This window comes from Lineus longissimus, chromosome 5 (genome assembly GCF_910592395.1).
Source record: "Lineus longissimus chromosome 5, tnLinLong1.2, whole genome shotgun sequence".
NCBI lineage: Eukaryota > Metazoa > Nemertea > Pilidiophora > Heteronemertea > Lineidae > Lineus > Lineus longissimus.
Window position 1 is genome coordinate 17,432,013 of NC_088312.1, and position 26,581 is coordinate 17,458,593.

Here is a 26,581-nt window from a genome sequence, read left to right on the forward strand (position 1 = left end):
CGTTTTACAAATTTCCAATTCAGGAGGACGTTATATTTAGCATGATCTTGGCACCAATGAATTATGAATTGAAAAATATATTTATGGAATATGACACTGTAACAGATGAAAGAGTCGCGGGGCAATTACAAAATACTTATAATTCTGGATTTTCGGTATTTTACGATTGGGTAGATCATTTTAAGATAATAAACGTTGAGACAAAAGAAACAATAATTAACGAAAATATCAATTTTCCAAAAAGATCAGTCAAAGGAATTTTGTTACTATTTGTAACCTAATATAACGACGGCGAAAGAGACAGTGAAAAATTCGAAAATCCGGGAATTTCAAGTTTGAAAGTTACGATCGAGGGAATGGCTATTAAACTATACCTCGAAGGAATGAGATTGTTAGATCAATGGGAAGAAGCGAAAAAAAAATTTCATGTCCGAAGATAAAAGAAAACACACGACTGTAATTTAAATCTTGAAAAGTATTATGGTGATGAGAACTATTTTGGGTTGTGGATTGATCTCAGAACCACTGGCAGTGGAATAGCTTTGCAAAACACAAAAGATGGAATTCAGTTGGCTATCACAAAAGATGGGACAAAAGGCCCGTACAAAATGCACAAATTTATTGTTTCAGACGCTCATTTAAATGTTCAAAATTCTCTAATCGTGAGCGTAATGAATTAGGTGAAGCATGAAGCGTGAACTTATTAGATTAATTTTGTGGTTTATAAATGGAGACAATTGACAAGAAAGATATTGTGAACACACTTTACAGAAGTTTTTTTTATCGGGAATTATGGTAGGTTATAGCATTTTGATGAGAAGATTTTCAAAAATGAAAATTGGAGATCCCAGCCAGGCCGATATCAATGAGTTTCTAAAACTTGGTCTGGTAGTTACTCTTGGTAATTTATCTGCAGAATAACTATACGATAATGGTCTCATACCACGAAACCCAATGAAATAAACCCCCTGGATAAATCCCTTGGATAAATCTACTGGATAAATGACATTATATACTGCTAACTCCAGCGGAAGTTCCAGAGGGAGCTCCTCATTGTTTATTTACAAACCTTTTAATGCTATTATTTCTGGCTGCACAAATTGTGGAACTTCATCTTAAATTTCTTGGAGACTTACTACAAAGGAAATTTTGAAAACATCATTCTGTTTTGCCTAACCTTGGAACACAATGAAACATACAACCGAGAGTGGATTTTCAAAGATAAAAATCTCATCATTATTGATCCCAATATTGTTAAGAATAATCTGAATAGATCATTACTTGCTGCCATGGAAGTTGACAAAGGTTCAAACACACTTTTCATTATTGAAGACTGTGCCAATTTGCATGACAGTAAGAGAAAATCAACCGAGCTTTGTAACTTGGCATTCTCGGGAAGGCATTATGGAATAACTACTTGGGTTTTAGTTCAAAAATACAACTCTATTGTGAAGGATTTTAGGGAAAACATTCGTATGCTGATACTGTTTTTGAACAAAGACGAAGATTCAATGAAGGTAGCATTACAGGAAAACGACATAATTCCCAAATGTGAAAGGGATGACATTTTAGATCTCGTAAGAAAAAACAGGTCATCAAAATTGATTTTATGTTTGGAATTTCCAAGAGAATTTTTAGTTCTTTAATGAGCAGAGAAACGCATAGCAGAGAAATCAATTCCAGTGAAGATTTGATAGATGCCATAGTGTCTTCAATACCTGCTTCGCAGCATTCTTCGTTGCCAACTAGCAGTCAGACTTGCAGACAGACTAACTATCAACTAAAGATGAATAAAAATCAATTAAATCAGACTAGGCAACAAACTAGTCAAAACCCAGTCAACCCCAGGCAAGTCTTGTCCGAACAAGGTACACACACAAAGGGGGATCTAGAGCTTTTAGTTGCCACTGGAAAGATATAAGAATTCACTGGGAAGCAATTCACTTTTAACGACCTTGACTATATGTCAGAAAAAGAAATTTCAAAATATCACAGGATTTATCAGAGCAGCTTATCCTCCAGAGTTAGTGACACATTTAGCAAAACAGCCATCAAAGCTTATTCCTCCTTAGCTAGGTGGATTTGTACGAGACAATCTGTACGAGAATCTTAGAAATGATTACATCGTGATGAATGAGTTGGAGAGGTGGACTGATTTTCTCAGTTTGAAGATGGGAGGTCTTATGGCCGTGGCCACAACTAGTTTACTCACTCTTAGCAATTGTAGTATACGAAGTAGCGAGAAGTACGGACAAAGTAGCGAGAAAATCGTTTCACATAAAACTCCAACAGATAATCAATCATTAAATTTTCGGGAAATAAATTCAGAGTGGAACCCCACTGGATACGGCGAACAACTCACAAGGGAAAGATGTAACAGCCTCTGAATCTAATCTACCCGCTTCGATGCCTAAAAAACAAAGATCGCCTGAACAGATTGCTTGGTCTCGTGAATTAGGAAAGCGTTCCAGTGAGCTAAAGAAAAATAGAGGCCTGGCGGCCTGAATAGCTACACTGGTGGAATTGAATAGCAAGGAATGAGATGAATGACAAGAAAATATAGCAAGTACAGCAGAACCTCCCATAGCAGACACCTCTCTCAGGCGGACACCTCTATATTACGGACACGTCCGGCCAGTCCCGATTTTTTCTAAGTCATTTCCAATAACAAAAACCTCTGTACGGCGGACACTTCTCTACTCCGAATTGCGGACAGGGCGATTGCCAATTTTTGGTCCAATTCCTCCCAATTACAGACAGTAGGCAAAAACAATGGTTTCCCACGTGCGCTTGGAGAGTCAAGTAGGCCCGACAGGTGTGATATTTGCGTAATTAATCAACGTAATTACCCCATGGCATTGTGTTTTTGCATACTGATTAAGCCACAGCATTTGTTTACTCATCTTTTCAACAAATCACATAGGCCTATTGTGTCAACAGACACTCATAACTCCACGCGGTTTTGTCAGTGTTGCGGCAAATATGCGTTAATTAATTATTAATCAAAGGTGGCTGATGGACAGAAATTATGGTGTTTTTTCACACATTATGACATGTCGAGGAGATTTTGCATTAAAAGGGGCACCTTTTACTAGAGAGGTTATTCACTCCCTCAGTTCAAAAGTAGCTCACGTCATTCAACGCAACATCACAAGCAAATACCGATCAGCCAACAGGTTTAAAGTTTCTACATTAGATGTCGACACAGAGAAAACCAAGACCTGCAAGGCGGGAACTTCAAATCCACCTATCGGACGATTTGGCATAACCTCTCTATTGCGGACACCTCTCTATTGCAGACACCTGGGCCCAGTCCCATGAGTGTTCGCAATAGAGAGGTTGTACTGTAGTATATGCGAGTACCAAAATGTAGGTTTATGGTAGATAGGGAGATGTGGACAGACTAGATGGAATCAAGCTTAGACAAATGGGGCCAAATTCATGAAGGGCGTTCAGCTTAACACAGCGTTTAATTACTGAATAGACAGATTCAGGTCCTTCATGTAAATCTTCATAGAATATGAATAGGCCCTATAACTAATCAGGGAGAAGTTACACACGTCTAATTCTAGTCTAGTTCAGTACATTACAGAGACAGGTTGGATCGAGGCCGTTTTGCCTCTTTTGACCAGACGACAATTTCCAGCTTAAAATTTGCCAATTACCACCAATTACGGGGCGTTTAGTCTTTCTGCTGTGAATACCTATTATCCTATCGAAACAAGAGTTCAAAATATTGGTATCCTGGCACATTTTCTGGCCCAGCTACAGCAAATTCGGATGAAAAGGCAACTATTTACTTCTGAAAGTATAACCCAGGGAGATGTAGAAGATAAATCGGAGTCTCAGTCTTCCTTTAGCAAAATTTTTAGTGGTTTGCTATATCTTTTACATTCATTGCTGGAATATTTTTATGAAAACAAAGGCTTGGTCAAATTAAAAAGCAGACAGTAGTTTTGAAGGGGTCAGTGGTTTCAGTGGAGCGCCAGCTTCCGCTGGAAAACAAAACATTGAATAAAGCCCCATATATACTCCTCATGGAATGAAATAACAATAGTGTTGATGAAAGGACGTTATAGATCTCGTAAATCCCTTTCCAACGATATCTCACTTGATAATATTGGGCAAAAAATAGCAAAGTTATTTCATGTTACATGAATTGCATTCGTTAAATTAATCAATCATATTCAGTAAATTACTCTACCATACCTTTCAGAGATCATGTGTACAAGAATTAAAGGATTGGTTGTGTTATTACTCATGATAGGTGTTCCATACTTCACTTCCGGTATATACAGCCTTTTCCCTAGTTACGTTACTTCGATTGGTTGCTAGGCTGTTAATGAACCGATCAATTATTCCTAGTCCCGATTCAAATCAAAAATAATTTTTTCTCAAAATTTCTCGCGCAGGATTGACGCATCAAAATTTCTTTTTCAATTCTTCTGCGCATTAGTAGATTCATTAAATGGGACGCCAGGCTCCACTGGAGCGTCAACTCCGCTGGATAAATATTTAATCAGTTAGAGTAATTGCAGTAGGATGATTAATGAGTAAAGGTTAGGCCATTCAAAATAAATTACTTGTTTATCATCACTCCACCTCACGATATTTGGAGGGGAGGCCCTTTGATATTGATATTTGATATTTTGTTTGGCGCCAATGTTTGATGGGGAGGGCCTTTGATATTTGGTATTTGATATTTTTCGGTCATGAACTTGGCAATGTATTCCATTGGGAGGGGCTTTGATATTCGATATTTGATAATTTTTGGACTGACATATTACAAATGTATGTATAAGCCATGTCAAGTTATAATCAGTACAACAGATGTGTCAGGGAGGCCTAAAAATGTATACAGTGATCAAATTCCAAAATGGATAGATAAAATAAGGACAGGAGAATACAAATTAAAGTTTAATTACAAAACTTGTATGGACATCAACAGCTGTTTCTTTTTTATATCCTGGTCACCATGATCTGCTGATGATTTATTCCCCTGACATTTTACATGTATGTACCGTACAAATCCATGTATATCTGACACAAGCATGCAAAGTGACAGCAAGCAGCATGGCCCCAAGTCTCGCCCATTGAAAACATTCTCCTCATACACCACATAGTGTGTAAGCTTTGGTCAAACATTCATGCGTTGAGCAAGAAATAAAAACACATGCGTTTATTCATCTCGATTCCAGGCTCATCGGCAATATAAAAATAACTGGTAGGCCTATACGCATTTGCTCACGCAGGTATGAGGTTGAGAAAGTATTGGTTCCAAAATCTCCCCGAGTGTAGTCTCACTGAGTCAATAATTCTTTTGTGTGCTGACAATTCACTTTGAATGAAAATAATTCATTGCCGTTGAGCGAGACTGGTGTCACCTGTACTGAGGTATTGAGACATTTTTTCAGCATCGGCTGGCTGCATGCTGCGTCTCTGGATTTGTTTAGTCGTAACTAATACCACACGTGTGATGGCCAGAACGGGGAAATGGATATCAATTATCAACAGGCCACCGGGTCAGGTAAAATTAGGCCGGTAGGTTGTTTGAATCTGAGTTGGAAGTTGAGGGCACAACTTGGAGCGGACGGTACCTTGATATTTGATATATCGAATATCAAAATAATCGGCACGGGACCTAAATGTCGGGGCGGGCGGTGATGATAAACAAGTAATTTATGTTGAATGGCCTTACATGTAGTGAGACCTGCGGTATTGAGCTTTTAATGTGGGATATAATATGTAGTAGCTGTTTAACAGTGTCGGTGGTGTGATCGGAGCAGGATTTTTAGTGAAATATCTGATGTGAGGGGGGTGTGTTTTTTAATTTTTCGATTTATTTGGATGTGTTCGTAACGTGGAAATGTTAGAAATGTAGGATATCGTTTGGAGTTCTCTTGGGATTAACGTTTTTGGTGAGTAGTTGATTTTAACCCTTTATTTGTTAGGTTTTTAGAAATTTAGTGTGAAGGGATTTTTCTGTTGTTTTTTTTTCGGGTGTAGAGTAAATGTATTTAGCGGTGGGGTGCCCAAATCAACCGTTTTAGTGTTGGAAACGGGGTACGGAGAGCTTGGGAAGGTATAAAATTTAAATATTAGAATTTGGAGCAGCCGATTTTGCCCCTTTTTCACTCGCTAAGTCTCTTCAGAGGGGAGAGTTCAACGCTAAATACATTTACTCTTTTCACAACATCGGTTTTCCAGTCATTTCTAATGCCAATCCGCATTATTTAACTGCTCAGAGGGTTCCCGGCATTCTGGGGAATACCTTTTCTATTCATGCCAACTTTATAGCAATTCTTGCAAAGCTGATATTTTGCTTTCAAAAACTTTCGATTTTGGATGAAAAAACTTTTAAAATATCCAGTCCGGAAAAACATATTCAGTCCTGAAAGGGTTAAGGTCATGTAATCAGAACTCTTGACAACCTTTTCACATTTGGGACTCCATAAAGATGGGACACCTAGGAAAAAAAACAAAATCCTTGGCAACTGCGTCACCATTGAGGGAAAAATCCCTGGGATTCTGAAGAGTTGCATTTGAAACAGATGTAAACATCACAAAGACAGCGAAGCTGGAACTCAATGAAGTCACAGCACGTGGCTATACCACCACCCAGCATATTGTTCATAAATTGTCATATGTTATGTCGGACATGGCATCAAATGAGAAACTCACAAACCGCCAAATTACTGAATTGAAAGAGAACTTGATGGTTAATTTTCCTGAGGAATCTGCTACAGTGCATTCCTTTTACAGTATGATACACGTGTTACTGGGGTTTCACTCATATCGTGATATTCAGCCAATGTACAAGCGTATTTGTGAGTGGATGGTTAAGGGCCGTCTCCAAATTGATTGCGTTTCAAACGCGTATCTAAGATCGTTTGAAATTCGTTTGAAATGTGAACAATAAAAACGCACCCAAACGATCTTGAAACGTTTGTAAAACGATTGTCAAACGCTGGCCCTACCGTTTATTTCCCGTTTCATATAGCGTTTGAAAGCGAACGCAATTTTGTTTCACCCTAAACGAACTTCGTTTGAAGAGTGTTTGAAATTCGTTTGAAGAACGTTTAGAAAAGCGTTTCGTTTTCGTTTCGTCAAAAACGGCATTGCGCCATTTGTCAGCAAACGCGTTCCAAACGCTTTTCGTTTTCTTTCAAATAGTTTCCGTGAAAAAGAAAAATTCCTGCTGTTTGTGTTCAAACGAATTCCAAACGGCTGGAGTTAACGTAAAAATCATGAAAATAGCGACCTGTGCAAAACGAACGGTGATTTTTTCTGCTTCAATTCTAAAATATGTAGACAATAGTGCTCTGGGATGCCCATTCAGTGACCACATTACGTTTGTCGATGATCTATCATGCCCATCTGACTGTTTGAATGATTAATGAGCGTGTTATTTTGAGAAAGGAGCGAGCGAATATGTCTAGAAATAGATCATTCGCGAAACGGTATAGCGAATAGACAGGGAGATCACTACACTACTTCCTTTTGCAATGTTGGGCAGATTCGTAAAATCGCCATACCCACGTGTGAATGGCTGTGGAGCAACTCGTCATCCCCTGGTGATGGACACAAATTTGCTGAAAGCAAATTTCACAGTTCTAGTTCAATACTTTAGTAATGCAGTGAAGACATGATGCTTTTTCTACCTTCCCAAAAGCAAAATAATGTCACAACCTGCCCTACGCATGGGGTCATGTTCGATCAAACACTGTCTATGTGTTCACATGTGAACCGGGTGGTTCAGTGTGCAACATTTCAACTCAGAAATATTGGGCGCATGGGAAGGTTTCTGACAGAGGCTACCACTAAACTTCTTGTTCACTCAACAGTAATATCCAGGTTGGACTACTGCAATAGTCTGCTTGTTGGCATTGACGATAATGTGTTGAATAAGTTGCAAAAAGTGCAAAATCTTGCTGCACGCATAGTCACAAGGTCACGTAAATCTGACCACATCACCCCAGTCCTTAGGTCTCTCCACTGGCTACCTGTTCACCAGAGAATCCAATTCAAGGTTCTTCTACTAGTCTTTAAATCTTTTAAGGGACTTTCACCCACTTACATCTCAGAACTCCTGCCATTGTATGTGCCTGGACGATCGTTGAGGTCTGAAGACAAATGTCTTCTCAGGATCCCCAGGTTTCGCCTTCGGACATATGGTGGCAGGAGCTTCACAGTCCAAGCATGCAGGCTGTGGAATAGCCTCAGTCCCGATCTGCAGAATGCAGTTAGTGAGCAAATCTTCAGACGGGGTCTTAAAACGCACCTTTTTCGAACTTGTTTTGGACCGCATTAGAGCAATTCTAAATTGGATTTTGCGGGTATAAATGTAAATTTATTATTATTATTATTATTACGCATTTCCAACAAAACAATACAACCCAGCTATAATAAACATACTAACCAACTCAAAATCGACAATATGTTCAGATTTTGGATTCATTACGATTCACCACTGATCAATTCACAATTAAAACCCTCAAATCTTACAATATATAAAGACTCTTCACCATTGCAAAAAGATTTTAGGTCTACAATTAAAATAACAACCATCATAATCACCACAAACACATAAAAACACCCAAGTCTAGTTTTCACTTGTACCAAAACTGCTGACAATTTCCAGAACCGTGTCCAGCTGGCTGCACACCTGGCAGAACAAATATGGATAACGAACAACCACATCTTCAACTTTAGATGTACGAGCCCCCAGTAGCTTGAGAGTAATCTTCACAAGCTGCGTCAACACCTTACTTCCTTCCAAAGCTGGGTGCAATCCATCATTGCGGCTCACCAAATCTGCTTTTGCTGGCCTTTCATCCTGGCTGCTATCTTTCTGCCCACGGCCTCTACAGAAAAAACGCTGAAGCGCAGTCCCCTTTAAGTGACACTGACAGAGGACGATGCGTGCCTATCAATCAATGGGCGGGCTGAAAAGCCTGAGTATCATAGTGTGGTATTTATTATAGTTCTATTTTATATGCTAATATCGGTGATTTGACGTACCCGCATAGACGTTTGTGTCAAAATAAGGATAACATACTGACATAATAGTGAACCAAAATATCAAAGTGTAAATAGGTGTGTGCATGCTACGTTCCAGCATTTCTTTCCCGTTAATACATTTTTTAATATATTTGAAAAAAACATTCAGAATTATGAAATATCAATGCACAACCAGAAGCCTACAGAAGCCTTAAGACCTCACGAAGGTGACCAGATAAATGTGCAAATTCATTTCATTATTCTAAATATAATTGTTAAATTGAAGCAGCTTGTTTAGAAAGTGGCAGCTCAGTTTCCCTTTAAGTAACACTGACAGAGGCCCATGCGTGCCTATCAATCAAGGGGTGGGTTGACAAGACTGAGAATAGTGTTGTACCGGTATTGATTATAATTCCATTTTTATGCCAATATCGATGATTTGACGTAGACTTTGTGTCAAAATATTCAAAATAAGGATCACATAGTGAACCAAAATAACAAAGTGTAAATGTTGTGTGCTGCAATCCAGCCTTCCGTTCGAGTTAATACATTTTTTTTCAAATATCAATTTCAAAAGAATGAGCATTCAGAAAATGAAATCTTTGTGCACTACCAGAAGCCTACAGAAGCCATAAGACCTCACGAAGCTGACCAGATAAATGTGCACATTAATTTCATTATTCTAAACATAGCCTTCTCTTGATTGGATAACGAAAACATGAAAACAGCTTGAATTTCTGGTAGGCATCTTCATTGGTGGCAGAAGGATGTGTGAACACAATTTATGAAACCAAGTATAAATACAGTACGGTAGATGGTTGGTATATCAAAGTTCGAAGAGAGCATTTTAGTATAGCAATTAGCATTACATTATAAAATCAAACCTACCTTTTTCTGCACCTGGTAGGCCTATGTCTTTGACATCACCGGGATCCATCATGCTGAACACAAACCTGAAATAATTGGTGGTGGACATGTACGATCATTTAAATCTTAAATGCATTGGAGAATACCGGGGAGAATACAGTCACCAAAAAAATAATCTGGGGGTATCGGTATCACCCAGTATCACAACGTCCTCAAAATATTTCTCTTGTTGTTGTTGGTTGGATTACAATTCTAACATTTATACGCATGTAGTTACTCTACCAAACGCTACTTCAGTCTGTTAACGTCATAAAGTAGGCCTAGGTCATTTGGTTGGTAATAAAGAGTGGGTAAGTTCGAAACTTTCATAGTCATATACCAAGGCAATACGGCCACCGCGCTGACAATGTTTATTTATTTTTTTTGCAGCGTGGGATTGGCAGGACTCATTCAAATGGGAGAGCCAAGAGTACCAATATAGGGAATGGCTAGGATAGGCTATAGTGACTACTAGTATAGCCTACATGTGCAGTTACACAACGGCAAGTCTTGGAGGCAGGCATGATTCTGCCTATACATACATGTCATGTCTGGGCCGACCGCAAGATCGATGTGCGCGAATCGGTACTAATTTAATTCTAGTCATAGACCTAGGCCTACTTGATACAAGCCTAACTACTTGAAATGAGAATTTAGGATTGATATTCAACACATGCGATCGGCCCTGATGTCGCAGGACTGTGAAAAGATAGGCCTATAAAAGCGCATTTATAGGCCGAGTACTAAAAACAGTGATACGGTAGCAATTAGAAGCAAATTTCTCTAGATGCAACTGTTGAATCTCAATTAGACTTACTGATAAAGATCGAAAATAACAAAGATAAATGGGCGAAATACACGTCGTCTCTCAAGATAATCAGTGAAAGAATGAAACATAGCATCGCATGCGCATTTCATGCACATTTCGTTTGAAACGAAGTACGTTTCAAGTTCGTTTGATAGTGCGTTTTCCGTTCGTTTGAAACGAAGTACGTTTCCAGTTCGTTAGAAATGAAGTGGGTTCGACAATCGTTTCGTTTGAAACGAAGTGCGTTTGACAATCGTTTGACGTGCGTTTGAGATCCGTTTAGTGCGATCGTTTGGAAATCGTTTGGCAAGCGTTCTGATCGGGCGTGTTCGTTTGGAAGCGTTTCGAAATTTTCGTCTGGGGTGTGCATTTGTTTTCAAACGCTTTTCAAACAGCTGATAAACGGCAGATAAACGGATGATTTTCGTTTGAATTTCGTTTTAGAATAAACGCTTTTGGCCCGTTTCAAACGCGTTTGAAACGAAATCAATTTGGAGACAGCCCCTTACTCCATTAACAATCCGTATGACGTCCCAGTATTTGAAGAGTTCCCAATGAAGTGCACATCTGCCATGTACCAAGCTGCAATGCAACATCAAGCTCCTGACCAAGAAGAATTTTTCAAAAAAGTTGCTATCGAAATACTTCAGGGCATGAAGGACTGCTGTGAGAACCACTTCACTGATTTCCTAACTGGGTATCTTAGTCATCCAATAGCCAATATTAATCAACAGCAGGTCTCATGTGCCCCACTGCACAACATTGCGAGATTCTACTGTATTATATTCATCACTAGCATGAAATTAGGACTCAACAAATCTTTTTTTCTTTGCAGGTACCACTTCATCAACTTGATGATGTCTAGGAAAAAGAAAGAGCCTCTGAACTTCCTTGGTCTGTATGCGGTACCCCTGATCCCAGCCAACAGCGAAGAAGAAATGCAACCCTCCACTGTCATACCAGCGTCCAACTCCTCAAGTCGAACTGTACCACTTTCTCGCAATGGTTCGATAGGAAGTGGGTAGGAGGAAATTTTTTCAGAGGGCAAGGAAAGAAGGAAAGAACCTACGTCAAAAGCATCAGGCCTTTGAAGCTGAAACTGACCAACTGGCAAGGAAGACCATGAAGAAATGGAACCGGAATTCGTCATGTCATTGCCAGAACAGTCAACATTCCAGGATGTACACAGCCAAATGGTCCTCCCAGCCCTGTCTTATGAACGAGCTGTCAAATATTTTGATATTGATGACAAGAGTTTTGATGAAAAGTTCTAGGAATTGTACAAGCAAAGGTGAGTTTACTATTGAAATGAAATTCAGCTAAAATAGCAAGTGTTCAGTCACTACATGTTCCCATCAGTCATGGACTACCTATACCAGTAGGCCCCCTTTACCTAGTAAATATAGATAATGAGCTTCCAATACCGTAATAGCAACATTTTCATTATAAAAGTCAACTCAGTTCGCTGTGCAGTGGACTGTTGATTGTAATAATGTCTCATTTTTTGCAGGTTTATCAGATACCTAAGTATCATTGGATCAAGATCTCACCTACTTCACAGGATGTGTTAGGGCGGAAATGAAGAGATCGGTATCGTACACTGTTGACTTCAGTTTGGATAAGACTGGTGTTATCCAAGATTCTCAATATAAATGTGGTGCAGGCCAGGGCCCTACTGCACATTGCAAACATGTTGGCTGTCTCATGTATGGTGTCTATACCTTTTCTAAATCTGGAGAAACCATCACAGAACAAACATGCACTCAAATAAGTACTATCTGCATTTAAAAAATACATATTAAATGACAATGACTTGTTGCAGTCTACAAAAATGCTTGTTTTAAATTGGTTTACTTACTAATAAGGTTTATTTGTTCATTTCAACCTTCAATACATTACCATAGTATTTACCATAATTTTTCAGGTTCTACAAATATTTCATCGTGCAAAGCCACACAGGGTTCACAACTAACATCAACTGGTCTGCAGGCAACGAGAAAGCATCAACTCGAGTACGATCCAAAGCCAACTAAATTTAGGAAAGATCCTGATTATCCAGCCAATTTTTGCAATGGTATTCTGAATTTTCAGCTTAGACTATGTTATGCACCGGTTTCATCACTTGTCAAATAAAAGTCTGATTTTCAGTCTTCATCTCTGTTCTAACTGTCTGAAGATCTGGTGATGGTGACTTTCATCATATGCATTTGTGTTGTAAATACAGTGTCATTTAAGAAATTTAAGAACGTGATTTCAGTGTTTATATCCAATTCCAAGCTCAGCACATTGATGAGGGGAAAATGGCAATGCTTCAACTCTACCAACCAGCAAATCCCTACGGCACCAGTTTGGACCATGACTATGGTAAATCGGACGAAGAGCACTTCCTAAAGTATGCTCACGTAACAAAGCACAAAATGTTTTTAGTACTACTACTGCTACTATTACTACTACAATAAACTCTGAAATTCGAGGAAAAATTTGGTGAAACTAGAGAATGTGGGTTGTTTGTCTCTCTCTCACATCCTTGCATGTGCGCTTCACCTGACAGACTATGCAAGGACTGCTGACCGGGGCACAGTGAATCACGGGGCACAGTCAATCAGAGGATTTTCTGTCAAAATTGACAGGGGGAATTCTGATATGAAATCATCACTTTTTGTGTTTGGGTAATCCCCACTCATGAAAGTTAAAAACATGGCTTGAAAAAATCTGTGGATAAAAAATAGCACGGTAAAGTTTGTTTTTAGGCATCAAAAGTAAATTTTCCTGATTCATGTTTGTGTGCGATATCTTGTAGATCACCCAGAAGTACAAAATTAAATAATATGCACAAGCTGTATTTGTCACATTACTGAACATGTGTTTCTTTCAAGAAAAAGCAGCATGGTGACATTGGGAGGCAGATTAGGTCATTAAGTGCACATGGGGCACAGTGAATCGGGACACAGTTAATCATTGCATACGTGATTCACTGTGCCCTGACCAAGTGAGTCACTGTGCCCAGGTGGTTTATGTAACAGAACTGTTAGTAATGCTCCTTCTGAATGCAGGAAAAATGAGAATTTGCTAATATTGTTATGAATCAGTCATGGACTACCTATACCAGTAGGCCCCCTTTACCTAGTAAATATAGATAATGAGCTTCCAATACTAGCAACATTTTCATTAAAATGATACGACACAGAAAGAGTAATGAGAGGAAAATTGGCAAGACAGATGAACAAATGATGAAGTAAGCTGTGCAAAACGTGGTTGTCGATGGAATGAGTATCTGAACAGCTGCAAAGGCTTTTGATATAAAGAACTCGACGTTGCGTTGCTATGTGGATAAGTTTTAAAAGACTGCATATGAAATGATGGTTTATGCACCGCATTACAGCTGCAGGAAGGTGTTTAGTGCCGATGAGGAAATGGTTTTCAAGGACTTTCTTGTTAGAGCTGCAGAAATTCAATATGGGCTGACTTGCAGACAAGTCAGGGAGTTGGCCTATCAGCTTGCCGTTTGGAACAAAAATAACTATCCTCAGTCTTGGGATGAAAACAAGTGTAATGGTGAGGACTGGTTTACCGGTTATATGAAACGATGTCCTGATTTAACATAACGCCGCCCTGAAGCAACCAGTCTTTCCCGAGCGACCAGCTTCAATAAAACGAATGTTGGAGTGTTCTTCACCAACTTGGAGAAGATCCTGTAGAAGTACAGATATCCACAATGCTGATGAGACGGGGTGTTCCACTGTTCCAGAGATACTGGGAACAGAGTGGTTGCACTGAAGAAGATGAAACAAGTGGGAAAGATCACATCGGGGGAGAGGGGCACTTTGGTCACTGCATTGTGCACCATCAATGCAGCAGGGAACTCTATCCCAACATTATTTATGATTTTCCCATGAGTGCACTTCAAGGAACGAATGTTGAGTGGTGCTTCTCAAGGAACCGCTGGAGCTGCTCTTCAATGTGATGGATGACAGACGAGAACTTTGTTTTGCACATGTGGTTTTTCATCTGGTTCACGAAGAGTTCGAAGGGCAACAACACCAAGCGTATCTGAAGAGCAACAACATTGGGTGTCCATTAGCCAACTGTTGCATTGACATCGTCCAACGATGTCAAAGAAGTTGGCCGCCTAAGCCCACTATTCATCCCAGTGCGACCAGAGGATATCAGCCCATTTCCCAAAGCAGGACCACATAAAAGAAAGAGAGGGAGGAAGAAAGGGAAATCGCTCATCCTTACTGATACCCCGGTAAAGGAGCAGATGCGAGAAGCTGAAGAAGCTAGGAAGCAAAAGGGCAAGGCAAAAAAAGACTTGCATAAAGCCAAAAAGACTGAAACTGAATTTTAAAGATGGAAAAAAAAATACCGGAGGTGGTGACAGCGAAACGGAAGAAGAGGAATAGGTAGCACCTGATCATGATGATGCTACAGACATTAACATTCGTGTTCCCCACAGTCGATGACATAGCAGATGTCCTTTATAATCATCGGGAAACTGCCTAAGCCGATTGTACATGGTGGTACTGCTAGGTTTGCTAGACACCCGATATTTCCAGTGGACCTTGATTGTTAGTAAAATGTTACCCAAAGGCTATCTGTCACGAAAAATTTGTCGTGATTTGACCTACTTTCTGCGACCGAGGGTCCATGAACGATTTTAGCTTATCTCGGGCAAGGAGCATCATATGTTTTTGAAGTATGCAGTATAGTACAGATTTTTTTTTCATAATCAATTTCCTATAAAACGAGTTAAAATTATTCTCACTAGGGCGCACTATCTCTCTTTGAAATTTTTTCATCGATTTAAATTGCCGCCTGATGACATCACTCACCAATGAGTCTCCACTTCGAAAATTCACTGGTCATTACTTGAACGAACATGGTAAAATTGATACAAAGAATACCACATAAATGATGTTGGCGTGGCAATTTGGTGTCCACTGCACCTGCCTGACCGCAAATGAATGAAGAGATCATTCAGGGACTAGAGTAGATCTTGGTCAGTCCATCCAGGCAGTATGGCCTGCTGAAGGGCGGTCTGAGCCAAGCAGTTGGCAAAAAGTGGGTCTAGATGGTTAAAAGTTTAACCTGTGTGCCTAAAGAAGACACGTGAAACCGGAGAGGTTGAAACAGCTGGACAGTAAAGGAAATAAGTATACGGAGGGAAATAGTATCTAAATGACGTGGCAATGTACGTATACCACATAAGTATGTTTTAAACATTCTTCTTCTCTAGAAGCATATAAATTCTTCTAGAGAAGAAGAATGTTTAAAACATACTTATGTGGTATTCTTTGTATCAATTTTACCATGTTCGTTCAAGTAATGACCAGCGAATTTTCGAAGTGGAGACTCATTGGTGAGTGATGTCATCAGGCGGCAATTTAAATCGATGAAAAAATTTCAAAGAGAGATAGTGCGCCCTAGTGAGAATAATTTTAACTCGTTTTATAGGAAATTGATTATGAAAAAAAAATCTGTACTATACTGCATACTTCAAAAACATATGATGCTCCTTGCCCGAGATAAGCTAAAATCGTTCATGGACCCTCGGTCGCAGAAAGTAGGTCAAATCACGACAAATTTTTCGTGACAGATAGCCTTTGGGTAATACTTAATTTACATGCTGAATTGAGGTTAATAAGGCTTACGGTTACGGAATGTGCCCCTGTGGACAGATGGACGGACGGACAGACAGACGCCACTTGAATAGCTATTCTACTAGCTCGCTGACTTTGTCACCGGAGCTAAAAATAATTAGTTGTTAGAGACAACGGAAGGCAAAAGAGGAAAATGACTCAGAATTTTGAAAGTGACCTAATATTTCTGAATGCCACAGTAAGAACCTATGATGTTTATGCATCAGTTGGAACTACACATGTTCTGTAATTACATAGAGTAAGTATAACCTTAATTATATGAGTTGATAGTGAGGATTCCACCGGTGTCATTGGTTCAACAAGCATTTTTTAGGTCTTCCATAAGCCCATCCACCTTTCAATATGTACTCTTTTGCTTATAATCTTTCTGTTCTTGGCAATAGACTTACAAGACATTCTGTTATTTTTCTTAAAGAAAGAAGGCATGTTAATGTCAACTTGATAAGAGATGAAAATATCATCAATATTAAAGCCCTTATCCACCATCAGCTCATCACCAGGATCACACATATTGACTACATCTGATCTCTCCATGATCTGGCGATCGCTGGTCGACCCACCGTATGCCCGACGTACATACAAGAACAAACCTCCAGGAGTTCCACCTACAACTGTTTTGACCGTGTTAGTGTGCTTATGTGTAGAAAACGTTGCTTGTTGTGCAACTGCTGAAGCTGGCTTCTGCATAGGACACTCAGCACTATAAAGAATTACCCTCGTTTTAGGAACTTTCGCTTTAAAATCCGAAGGGGTGTAGTAGCGCACAATTTCTCGAACTGACCAGAAGTCCAACTCGCCCCATTGGCAATTCATCCATGTAATGAAAATGTTTGTCACTTGTTTTTCACCAATGTTAAATATAAAGGCCAATTCCATGTGGGGCGTATGGCTCCTCAGTTTCATCAATGTTACAAGAAGCTGGTCTTGCAGTGTTATGGATTGTTGCACTCTGTAATAATACTCCAGGCAAGTCACAGCTGGTCCAAGTGAAGTGAAAACTGCTTTGAATTTGTCATAGGTCTCCAATCGTGTAGAAAAGGAGAATTCTGCCAGCACCAAGACTCAGGGCACTAAACTCGTCCTTGAGGCCACTTTGAAGACCACTTTCTCTTCTGGTGACCTTTTGTAGGTGGACACTGGTTTCTTCACTGTGTGGAGTAGCAAGTAAGGTTTCCTCATTGTGTGAAGCTAAACAAAAAACAGAGGTTAGGAGATGACAACATTCTTTTGTTCAACCTGGAGTGAATGCACGAGTGTCATTTCTACTTCATAACCCTGGGGCGCAGTCTTTATAGAATTTATTACAGACTCCTGAGTGGTTAAAACAATACATGAATTATCAGACTGGTCGGTGAGTATTACTATTAGACGTACCTGCTTCATTTTATGAAACACCTACTTCCTGCACTCCAACATTCATGCACGCTCTCTTCCACTCTAACTCCAGCTCCCTTTCACATTTTGCTCGTTCGGATTCGTCCTCTTCCTTCCGCTTGGATCTTGCACTGCTGTACTCTGAATATGGTGTTAGTAGTTTCTGACGTTTTTGATGCCATCAGTTAAAAACACTGGGAACTGCACCATCCATGAGGAAATTCCTTACGGTGGAATACGGATTGGTACTACTGTCTCAAAATGTTTAGCCTATGCCGATGACATTACTTTGCTGAGTCTGACATCCACTGGCCTACAATATCTTATTGATCTTTGTGACTCGTATGCCAAAGAATGGCGATTTTCCTTCGGGATCAAAAAGTCAAAGTGTACGGTGATCGGTAAATCAATACTTAAGAAAGACCCTGAATGGGCTATTTCTGGATGTGTGATGGAGAACTCGGACTCCTTGGACATAATAGGCGTGGCTTTCGAGAAAGTCGCCAGTGGACACAGACATGTTGAAAACCGCGCGCGATCTTGTAGAAATGCCTACTTTAATTTAAGTGGCTGTGGTATGTGTTATCCAGGTCTCTGGACTGGTGCGAAAGTGAAACTTTGGGAGAGCGTGTGCTCTCCGTCACTATTTTATGGTATGCACACAATTGATCTGAGTCGGGGCAATTTTCGGTAACTGGAAAAGTTGCAGGGTTCCCTGATCAAACGATGCTTTGGTTTATCGAAATTTTGTCATCATAGCCCTCTATTAGAGGCATTAGATATTGACAACCCGCGGAAAGTAATCGAACAGAAGCAAATTGGGCTTTTAAGAATGATTCTCTCCATCGATTGTAAAGCACAAGACGTCGTCATTGGAACGAGAAAAATTAAGGGTACCCTGTGTAACCGAGTGTTTAGTTCGTCGGGCCTCTCTGCCGCCAATGTCCTGTTTGTACACTCATCAAAGAAAGTTAAGGACCACTTTTTACTTTTAACATATTTTTTTTACAGCACATATTAAGGACCAGAAAATGCCTAAATATGAATGTCCTGTATGACCTCCAAGACACAGTTATCAATTTCGCATGTGGTTTGTTCCAGTTGTTGCATAATTTCTTTCTAAACTTGTCACAACCTGAAAATGGGTGTTTTGGTGGGTCAACTTTTTCACAATTTTAGCCTAACTGTCTTGTCATCAATGTCAGCATGGTCAGTAGCGAGTATGGCCTCCCCCTGCTGCAATAACAGCCTGACACCGCTGTCTCATTGAGTTTATCAGGCGATTAACATCCCTGACATCAATTGCATCCCATGCAGCCTCCAAGGCCACACCAAGCTGCTGCAACCCATTTGGCTGTACCTCAAGCGCTCCAATACTCCTTCCCATCATGTCCCAAACATGTTCTATCGGATTCAAGTCCGGGGATTTCGCTGGCCAGTCCATACGCTCAATTCCATGATCCGCCAGGTACAGTGTCACCACCCTCGATGTGTGGGGACGGGCGTTATCGTCCATGAAAATGAAATTTTCCCCAGCGTTTTCTGCGAACGGAACCACAAAAGGTTCCACGATTTCATCTCTGTACCTCACACCTGTAATTGCTCCCCCCGGGACCACATAGAGGGGAGTGCGTTGACCGTAGCTGATTTCGCCCCACACCATGATGCTGCCTCCACCATGGCGGTCATGTTCAGCGATGCAGGCATCTGCAAATCTCTCTCCCTGTTGTCTCCAGGCTCTAAAACGCCATCATTGTGGTCCAGGCTGAATCTGCTCTCATCTGAGAACAGAACACGGCGCCATTGCTGGTGGGTCCATCCCACATGACACGAGCCCAATTGAGACGGATTCTTCTGTGAGCAGGGGTTAATGGGATGCATTGCAGTGGCCTCCTGGTATGGATGTCGGCTCTGTGAAGTCGGTTACGGATGGTTTGATTTGAAACAGTCACCCCAGTTGCAGCAGTGAATTGGTTATTGAGTCTGCGAGCACTACTGAAGCGGTTGCGACGACAAAGAGTCACTAAGTAGCGGTCATCCCTCGCAGTTGTTGCTGATGGGCGGCCAGTACGGGGTCTCTCTGAGTATCGCCCTGTCTCCCGGTGTCGTTGGTTAGCACGACTGATGACACTGTGAGACACACCCATCATCTCAGCTACTCGTCGCTGACTGAAGCCAGCTTCCAGCATCCCTATGGCTCGTGCAACCTCTACTTCACTCAAGTGGCATCTAGGCATCTCTTTTGTCAGAATGCTGCCTGAGCTTGGTGGGAAATGTAGGGAAAAGCACTTGCATGGACTTTTGTACCACTTTATGTGGTCAACTGACACACTAAAAACACCCATTTTCAGGTTGTGACAAGTTTAGAAAGAAGTTATGCAACAACTGGAACAAACGACATGTGAAATTGATTACTGAGTCTTGGAGGTCATACAGGACATTCATATTTTGGCATTTTCTGGTCCTTAATATGTGCTGTAAAAAAAATATGTTAAAAATAAAAAGTGGTCCTTAACTTTCTTTGATGAGTGTAAATCCAACATGTAGGCCTAGACGTATCACCAGGGAGGAGAATGGAATTGTCGATTCGGTAAAAACCTTAAGTGCCAATCTGAACCGGAAAAACCATAAACTATTGAAGCTTTTACTTTCACCCTTTTGATCGCTTTTTTGGATTCGTTCTCTGTGTATGATTTTTATTGCATATTTGTGTTGTCTGCTCCTTATTTGGAGGTTTTTTACAATAAATTATTATATTATTATTATTATGGGCTCATCAACTGTTGCGGATGCACATTGACAAATCCTTACTTCATAGAAATCGAAGACAACGTTTAAATTTCGATTAATGAGCAATTTAATTGTTTTTCAATTGTGCTTGAATCCCACATCATTCCGGGTGCGTATAAAACAGAAACTCGTGCACGAAACACAAACAACGGAATATCTAAAAGGCGGTCCGGAAATCTGCGGCACATCGTGACATCCCAGGGGACATCCAACCAACAGGGATGTTGGGAAAGATAAACTGTCCAATACGTATCTACCCAGACACTTAATATCAAGTTATCAAACTCTCAACGTCTCACAACCTAGAATCACTTAACATGACGATTGCCCACTGATAATGAAACGTAAAACGTAAAGTTCTGTGAAAGAGGCATTGAAATGTCCTTGAATTCACAATACCTAAGTTGGCCTCAGCGAAAACACAATATTCAATAGTTCAGAAAGAATGAATGGAATTAAACTAAGAGCGACAGGCCTAGCTAGGCTCATATCAAACATTATTGAGAAACAAGATAGGGAATGTATTACGAAAAAAGAAGGGACCGAAAAAGAGGGGTTGCTGTTGTTATTTCTTTTATGATGCACAGAGTACATCATTATTGAGAAGGACCCCCGCGGTAATGAGGGTCCTTTAAATGATCATCTGCCATGGACATTGAACATGCCCATCCTGAGATGCCCAGTTGTGTCGATGATGGGGACAATGAAGCACAGAAGGGTGACAACCATGAAGATGAAACTTCCATGACTCAGGCAGTTCAAAATGGGCCAAGTAGTGTGGCTCAGATCCAGAGTGTGAAATTATTTCCTGATGAAATTCATGGCCATGACCAACAACAGTATTAATTGTGTTAGAGGGCCACATCATTGTATAATGATCGAGGCGACCTTCAAACTGACTGACATACGACATATACAATATTATGATAGCCGGATTTTCGTTTGCGAACGTGCTTGGCAGGCATGATGTGGTAAACACCATAAAAACATGCTCCAAAGTCCGAATTTCCAAGGTCGATTAGTAAATACCTATCATTGTTGAGGACGGACTTATGATTATTATGTATCTAAAAAGTGCCAAGGTTGAGTTGGAAGAGGTTTCGTTTTGGTAAAATTTGATGACTTTCTTAGTTGTGTTCGAATCTGATACCCAACATAGTACATAACGTATAAGCTCTGTAGACGTGCAGTAAAACAGTGCGCAAACCTTGTTGCTGAATGTCGGAGAACTGCGCAGTTCACATGGGGGACACCCGGTCATGACAATCTTCGAGCTGGTTATCTGATCTCAGAGACACTAATAGCAAGGGAGGATCTGCTATTGGGCTGGCGGCATTTAGGTTCAGTTGTAGTCGTGTATGATAAACTCTCACCAATATCCGGATGAGCCGTTATTCTCACTTTCCGACTAGTATTCGAGTAGTTCCGGACAGTTCCGAACGAGAAAGGTGGCGGCGGCAGTGACGTCATCATACTTGTATTTACAGATAATTACCTAGTTGTAATTAAGGAATGATCCTAATTGACTGAAAATTGTAGGGTATTGATAGTTTCAAAGGGCCTTTCTAATGAAAGGGTCGCTGTAATATTTGATGGCAACATTTCTAAATTCCAATCGGAGGTTTTCAAGCAAAGCTGGCGGACTATATGTCCAAGAAACTTTAAAGACTCCCCGCGCTGAAATACTATGAAATACGCAAATGCAAAGACACAGCATGTTCTAACAACAGTCAATAGCAGTACTAATAGTATACTACGGTAAGTATACAGAAATCACTTTCCCAAATCCATCCTCTCGGTTCTCTTCATCAAGAGCACAAGTTTGGTGATCGGACGCTTGAGAGTGTTTCCATCGGCACACCTGACATCAACGATACGAACAAAGTTATCATCACCAGTGTATGTCGCAACTATTTCGGCCATTCTCCAAGACCCTCTCTTCGTGTTGACGGCATTCTCTTCGATGACAAGGACGACATCACAAATCTGGACGTTTTCTTCTTCCTTTGACCATTTCTGACGTGGTGACAACTTGCGAATGCCAGCCATCCACCGGTGCCAAAATCCATCCACCATCTTGTTACAAAACTCCCACCGTTTGCGTGCATTTCCGATATATTCTTCACACGGCACTTGAGCAGCGGGAAGGGAGCCTCTACCAATATGGAAATGATTCGATGTGATCGGCGGCTCATCCAGGGGTGACGAAGATACAGCAGCGATAGGATGACTGTTGAGTAGGCCTGCAATCATCGAGAAGACAGTCTCCCATTCAACGAAAGTCAGCTTGTCGGCCTTTACCATGTGCTTCATAGATCCTTTGACCTCTTGGACCATACGTTCAACAAGGCCTTGGTGGTACGGTCCCGCAGGCGGTCCGAACTTCCATTCTACTTTGTACTTCTGCGTTTTAGCTTGGAGTTGTCTCTGGTCTAGGCGTAACTGCAGTTCACGGATCTCGTTGTCGGCCCCTCGAAAGTAGGTGGCGTTGTCACTGACGACGAGTCCCGATGCTACACGTATGCTGACAAATCTTTCGAATGCTTGAAGGAAGGCTGACGTAGACAAGTCTTGGACGCAGGTCAGATGCACAGCTCGAAGTTCAGTGCAGGCGAACACTGCACAGTAACCCTTGGTGGTCGTATTTCTGTTCAGCTTCACGAGGACAGGTCCCAGGTAGTCTACTACGGTGGTCTTGAACGGTGGGCTGAATGGCATGGCTCTAAAGGCTGGTAGGTCTGCCATTCGTTGCTTTAGCAGCTTTCCTCGATGACGTCTGCAACACACTCGTAGTCAACACGTCTGGCTAGTTTGACATCTCCGATGATCCAGTACTTCCTTTGGATTTCTATGGCAGTCTTCAGATGCCCCCATGCAGAGCATATCTGTGGCTGACTCTAGCAATGAGTAGGCTGATGTGATTGTTCTTAGGCAGAAGATACGGATGACGGATATCAAGTGGGACCTTGTCAATTCTCCCTCCAACTCTGTAGACTTGCTCCTTTTCATCAAGGAAGGGGCTGAGCTTTCCCGTGTGGGTATCTTCAAAGTTGACATCTTTCTGTGCTTGGCGGATCCAATACAACTCGGCTTGCTTCAACCAATGGAGTGACGGCCGCTCAGCAACCTTAGTGAGTAGCTGCTTCAACCATTGGTCTTTTGGAAGTTCTCTCAGTGACATCACACGTGCAGTGACCACCAACAGGCGCGCGGCCAGCTGGAGAATTCTGTAGGATCGATGACAGGTTCATCCTTGTCTAACTTCACAGCAAGGACCTTGGCATTTCGAACATGGAATTTCTTCAGCTCGGTATCATCTCGGTTAACATTCTTCTGTGTCTCAGGCCAGGACGACGGGGTTTTCTTCATGAAAGATGGTCCATCGATGACTTCTTTCATACCAGTGGCGTTGACTCCTCGGGAGACGAGATCAATGGTGTTCTGCTGAGATGGTATGTAGGAAATATCATCATGTGGATCAAACTGCGGTTACCTCTCCTACCCGGCAAGCTACGTAGGAGCGGAATGACTTGGACTGCCCCCTCAACCAGCTAATTGTTGTCATGCTGTCAGTCCACATCCTCCTGTAGGCTATCTGGATACGTAGGGCATTCATCACTACCAACATCAGGCGAGACAGGAGCAGGATGGCTTGTAGTTCTTTGCGTGGTATACTGACTTGCTTCAGAGATGCTAAGCAGGCTCTTGCGCAAACGAACGTCAATTCAGCTTCATCATCTTCTTTTTCAGACCATCGCAACCAGATACCCATTACCATGACATCATCGGAGACGTTGCTGAAACCATGGAGTGAGACTCTCGGCAACGGTGATTTACCCTGGTACCGCTGGGGAATAAGGCAACGGTTGACCTTGATGGTGTCAAGTTCTCGCAGATCAAGTTTGACGGCTTCAATCATGCGGTAGATGTCACGCTCAGGGCTGATAGGCGTGTCCCAACCAATGTCGAATTTCCACAGCTTCTGCAGGATTATCTTCGGTCGAACCAGGACTCCGGACAGGATACCAAAGACATCGTAGTAGGAGGCTGTTTTCTTTAAGAGGTTGCGTTTCGTAGCAATGGTATCAGCATCGTTGACCTTCTTCACTTGTAGCGTATCTTCTGACAGGTTCCATTTGGTCCCTAGTACAGTCGTTGCTTCATCAGGAGGATAGGACTGTTTATCGCAGATCTCCTTCTTGTTAGACAACCAATCCCTGATAACAAATTGGCCCTTGTTCAACGCGGTGGTAAGCTTATGTTTTATCTTACCGACTTCTTCGACATCTCTCTGTGACTCTGTCAAATCATCGACATAGAAGTGCTCTTCGACTACGTGTCGAATCTCGGGATCATCGGGGGCGTTCTCTGTGGCGACATGACGTAGGGCTATGGTGGCTGCCGTCGGTGACGGCTTGTCCTCGAAGGTCACTGTTGTCAACTCGTAGACTTTGATTGGATCTTTTGGACTCTCTCTCAAGACATATCTATGGAATCAGTCATCTTCTGGGGCTACTTTCACGGCTTGGAACATCTTGGACACATCGGCGATGATGCCAACTTCATACTCTCGGTAGCGCAGGGCAACTTCAAAGAGGTTTGTGTTGAGATTCTCTCCTTTTGCAAGGTAATCGTTTAAGGCATGACCCTGATATCTCGCTTTCCCATCGTAGACGACTCGAACTGACGTTGTCTTAGAATCTTTCATGACACCAAAGTGCAGCAAGAACCACATCTTCTTCTCGTTGAGGAAGTCGTCCTCCATTTCAGTGGCTGGGACTAGACGTGCGACACCTTGTTCGACTTGATCTCTCATCTGACGACAGTAGACTTCCCACTCTCTTGCCTTTTTCTTGAATTGCGCTTCTAAGTTCAACAGGCGTTTGACGGCATACGCATAGTTGTTTGGAGGATTCTCCGATGACTTCACCCACGGTAGACCAATCTGATATTTTCCATTTTCAAACCTGGTGACGCTTTTCTCCATGGATTCAGTGGCTAACTTATCTTGGTCCTCAGCACGGCATTTACATCTTCTAGGCTCGAGACCGGAACAGTCAACACCCAGGAAATCTTCAAGTTCGCCTACGGCAGACACCAGAGAGAAATTGACAACAGCATTGGCTAAGGACTCGTTTGAAATTCGGCCACCTTGGACGTACCACCCCAAAGGACATCTGGCTGCAATCGGGTCGTTGGCATCATTGCTTGACATACGTTCTTCTGTGGCAAGTATGTCTGAGTTCTCAACATCAAGAAGAATGTCTATCGTTTCATTAGGAGCTTCTACTATGGAGACATTCTGAAGATGAGGGTACTTCTGAGTCTGCTGGTTAGTGATAACTGGTGCATCACAACATGGCGTTTCCATCTCGGTTCGACGTACCTCACGGACGAATGTACCATCTAGGTTTTCAAGGCTGCAGTCTACCACTTGGAGATTGCGACGGATGGTGTCTCCCCAACTCTGGTCAGAGGATAATCTTGCATGCGACAATCAGTGGACTTGGTGATGATTCCTTCCCGGACAAGCGACACTTGGCTCCCACTGTCGAGCAGAATACGGACCGATGTTTTCTTGGATCCAGGGCGTAGATAACCCATGACGGTTGGGAGGACGCTTGAAATTGTTGCATTATTCTCACTGGAAGTGGCTGAATTCAAACCGGAGGTTTGAGGCTTAAACTCATTGGCGGCTGGATTTATGTCTTTCTGACCGAGTTTTGTCTCAAAGTGCCTGTAACCATCGTAACCATAGACTCTAGGGCAGATTGAGGCGAAGTGGGTATCCACACCACAGGTAGAGACTTGGCATGGTGCGTAGAATTGGCATCTCTGATGATCAAATGGATATATCCCAGCGATAGAGTTGTTGTGACCAGCGGTGGCATATCCAATTGGCATTCATAACGTTGAACTTCTCGGACTGTGGCAGTAAACGAAACTTATGACACCCTTTAATGAAGTGGCTTGAGTTCTGTGGGTGGAGTGGACACTTCGGTGGAGTTGGCGTATTGTTGTTTTCTTTAGGTGTACTACTAGT

At 41.6% G+C, this 26,581-nt stretch overlaps 1 protein-coding gene and 1 long non-coding RNA gene across 2 annotated transcripts; one reads left to right on the top strand and one right to left on the bottom strand.

The window, feature by feature from the left end:
- The first annotated feature begins 5,754 nt into the window (after nt 1–5,754).
- LOC135488711 (uncharacterized) lies at nt 5,755–13,299 on the top strand. Its single transcript, XR_010447018.1, has 3 exons — nt 5,755–5,918; nt 11,550–12,005; nt 12,225–13,299. It is a non-coding gene; the product is annotated as an uncharacterized LOC135488711 (long non-coding RNA).
- Nucleotides 13,300–23,718: 10,419 nt separating this feature from the next.
- On the bottom strand, nt 23,719–25,909 carry LOC135488570 (uncharacterized). Its single transcript, XM_064773210.1, has 3 exons — nt 25,107–25,909; nt 24,161–25,025; nt 23,719–23,982 (listed from the first exon to the last, which is right to left on the bottom strand). Exons 1-3 carry the CDS (start codon nt 25,907–25,909, stop codon nt 23,719–23,721), a joined length of 1,932 nt encoding a protein of 643 aa, XP_064629280.1.
- Between the last annotated feature and the right edge of the window lie 672 nt (nt 25,910–26,581).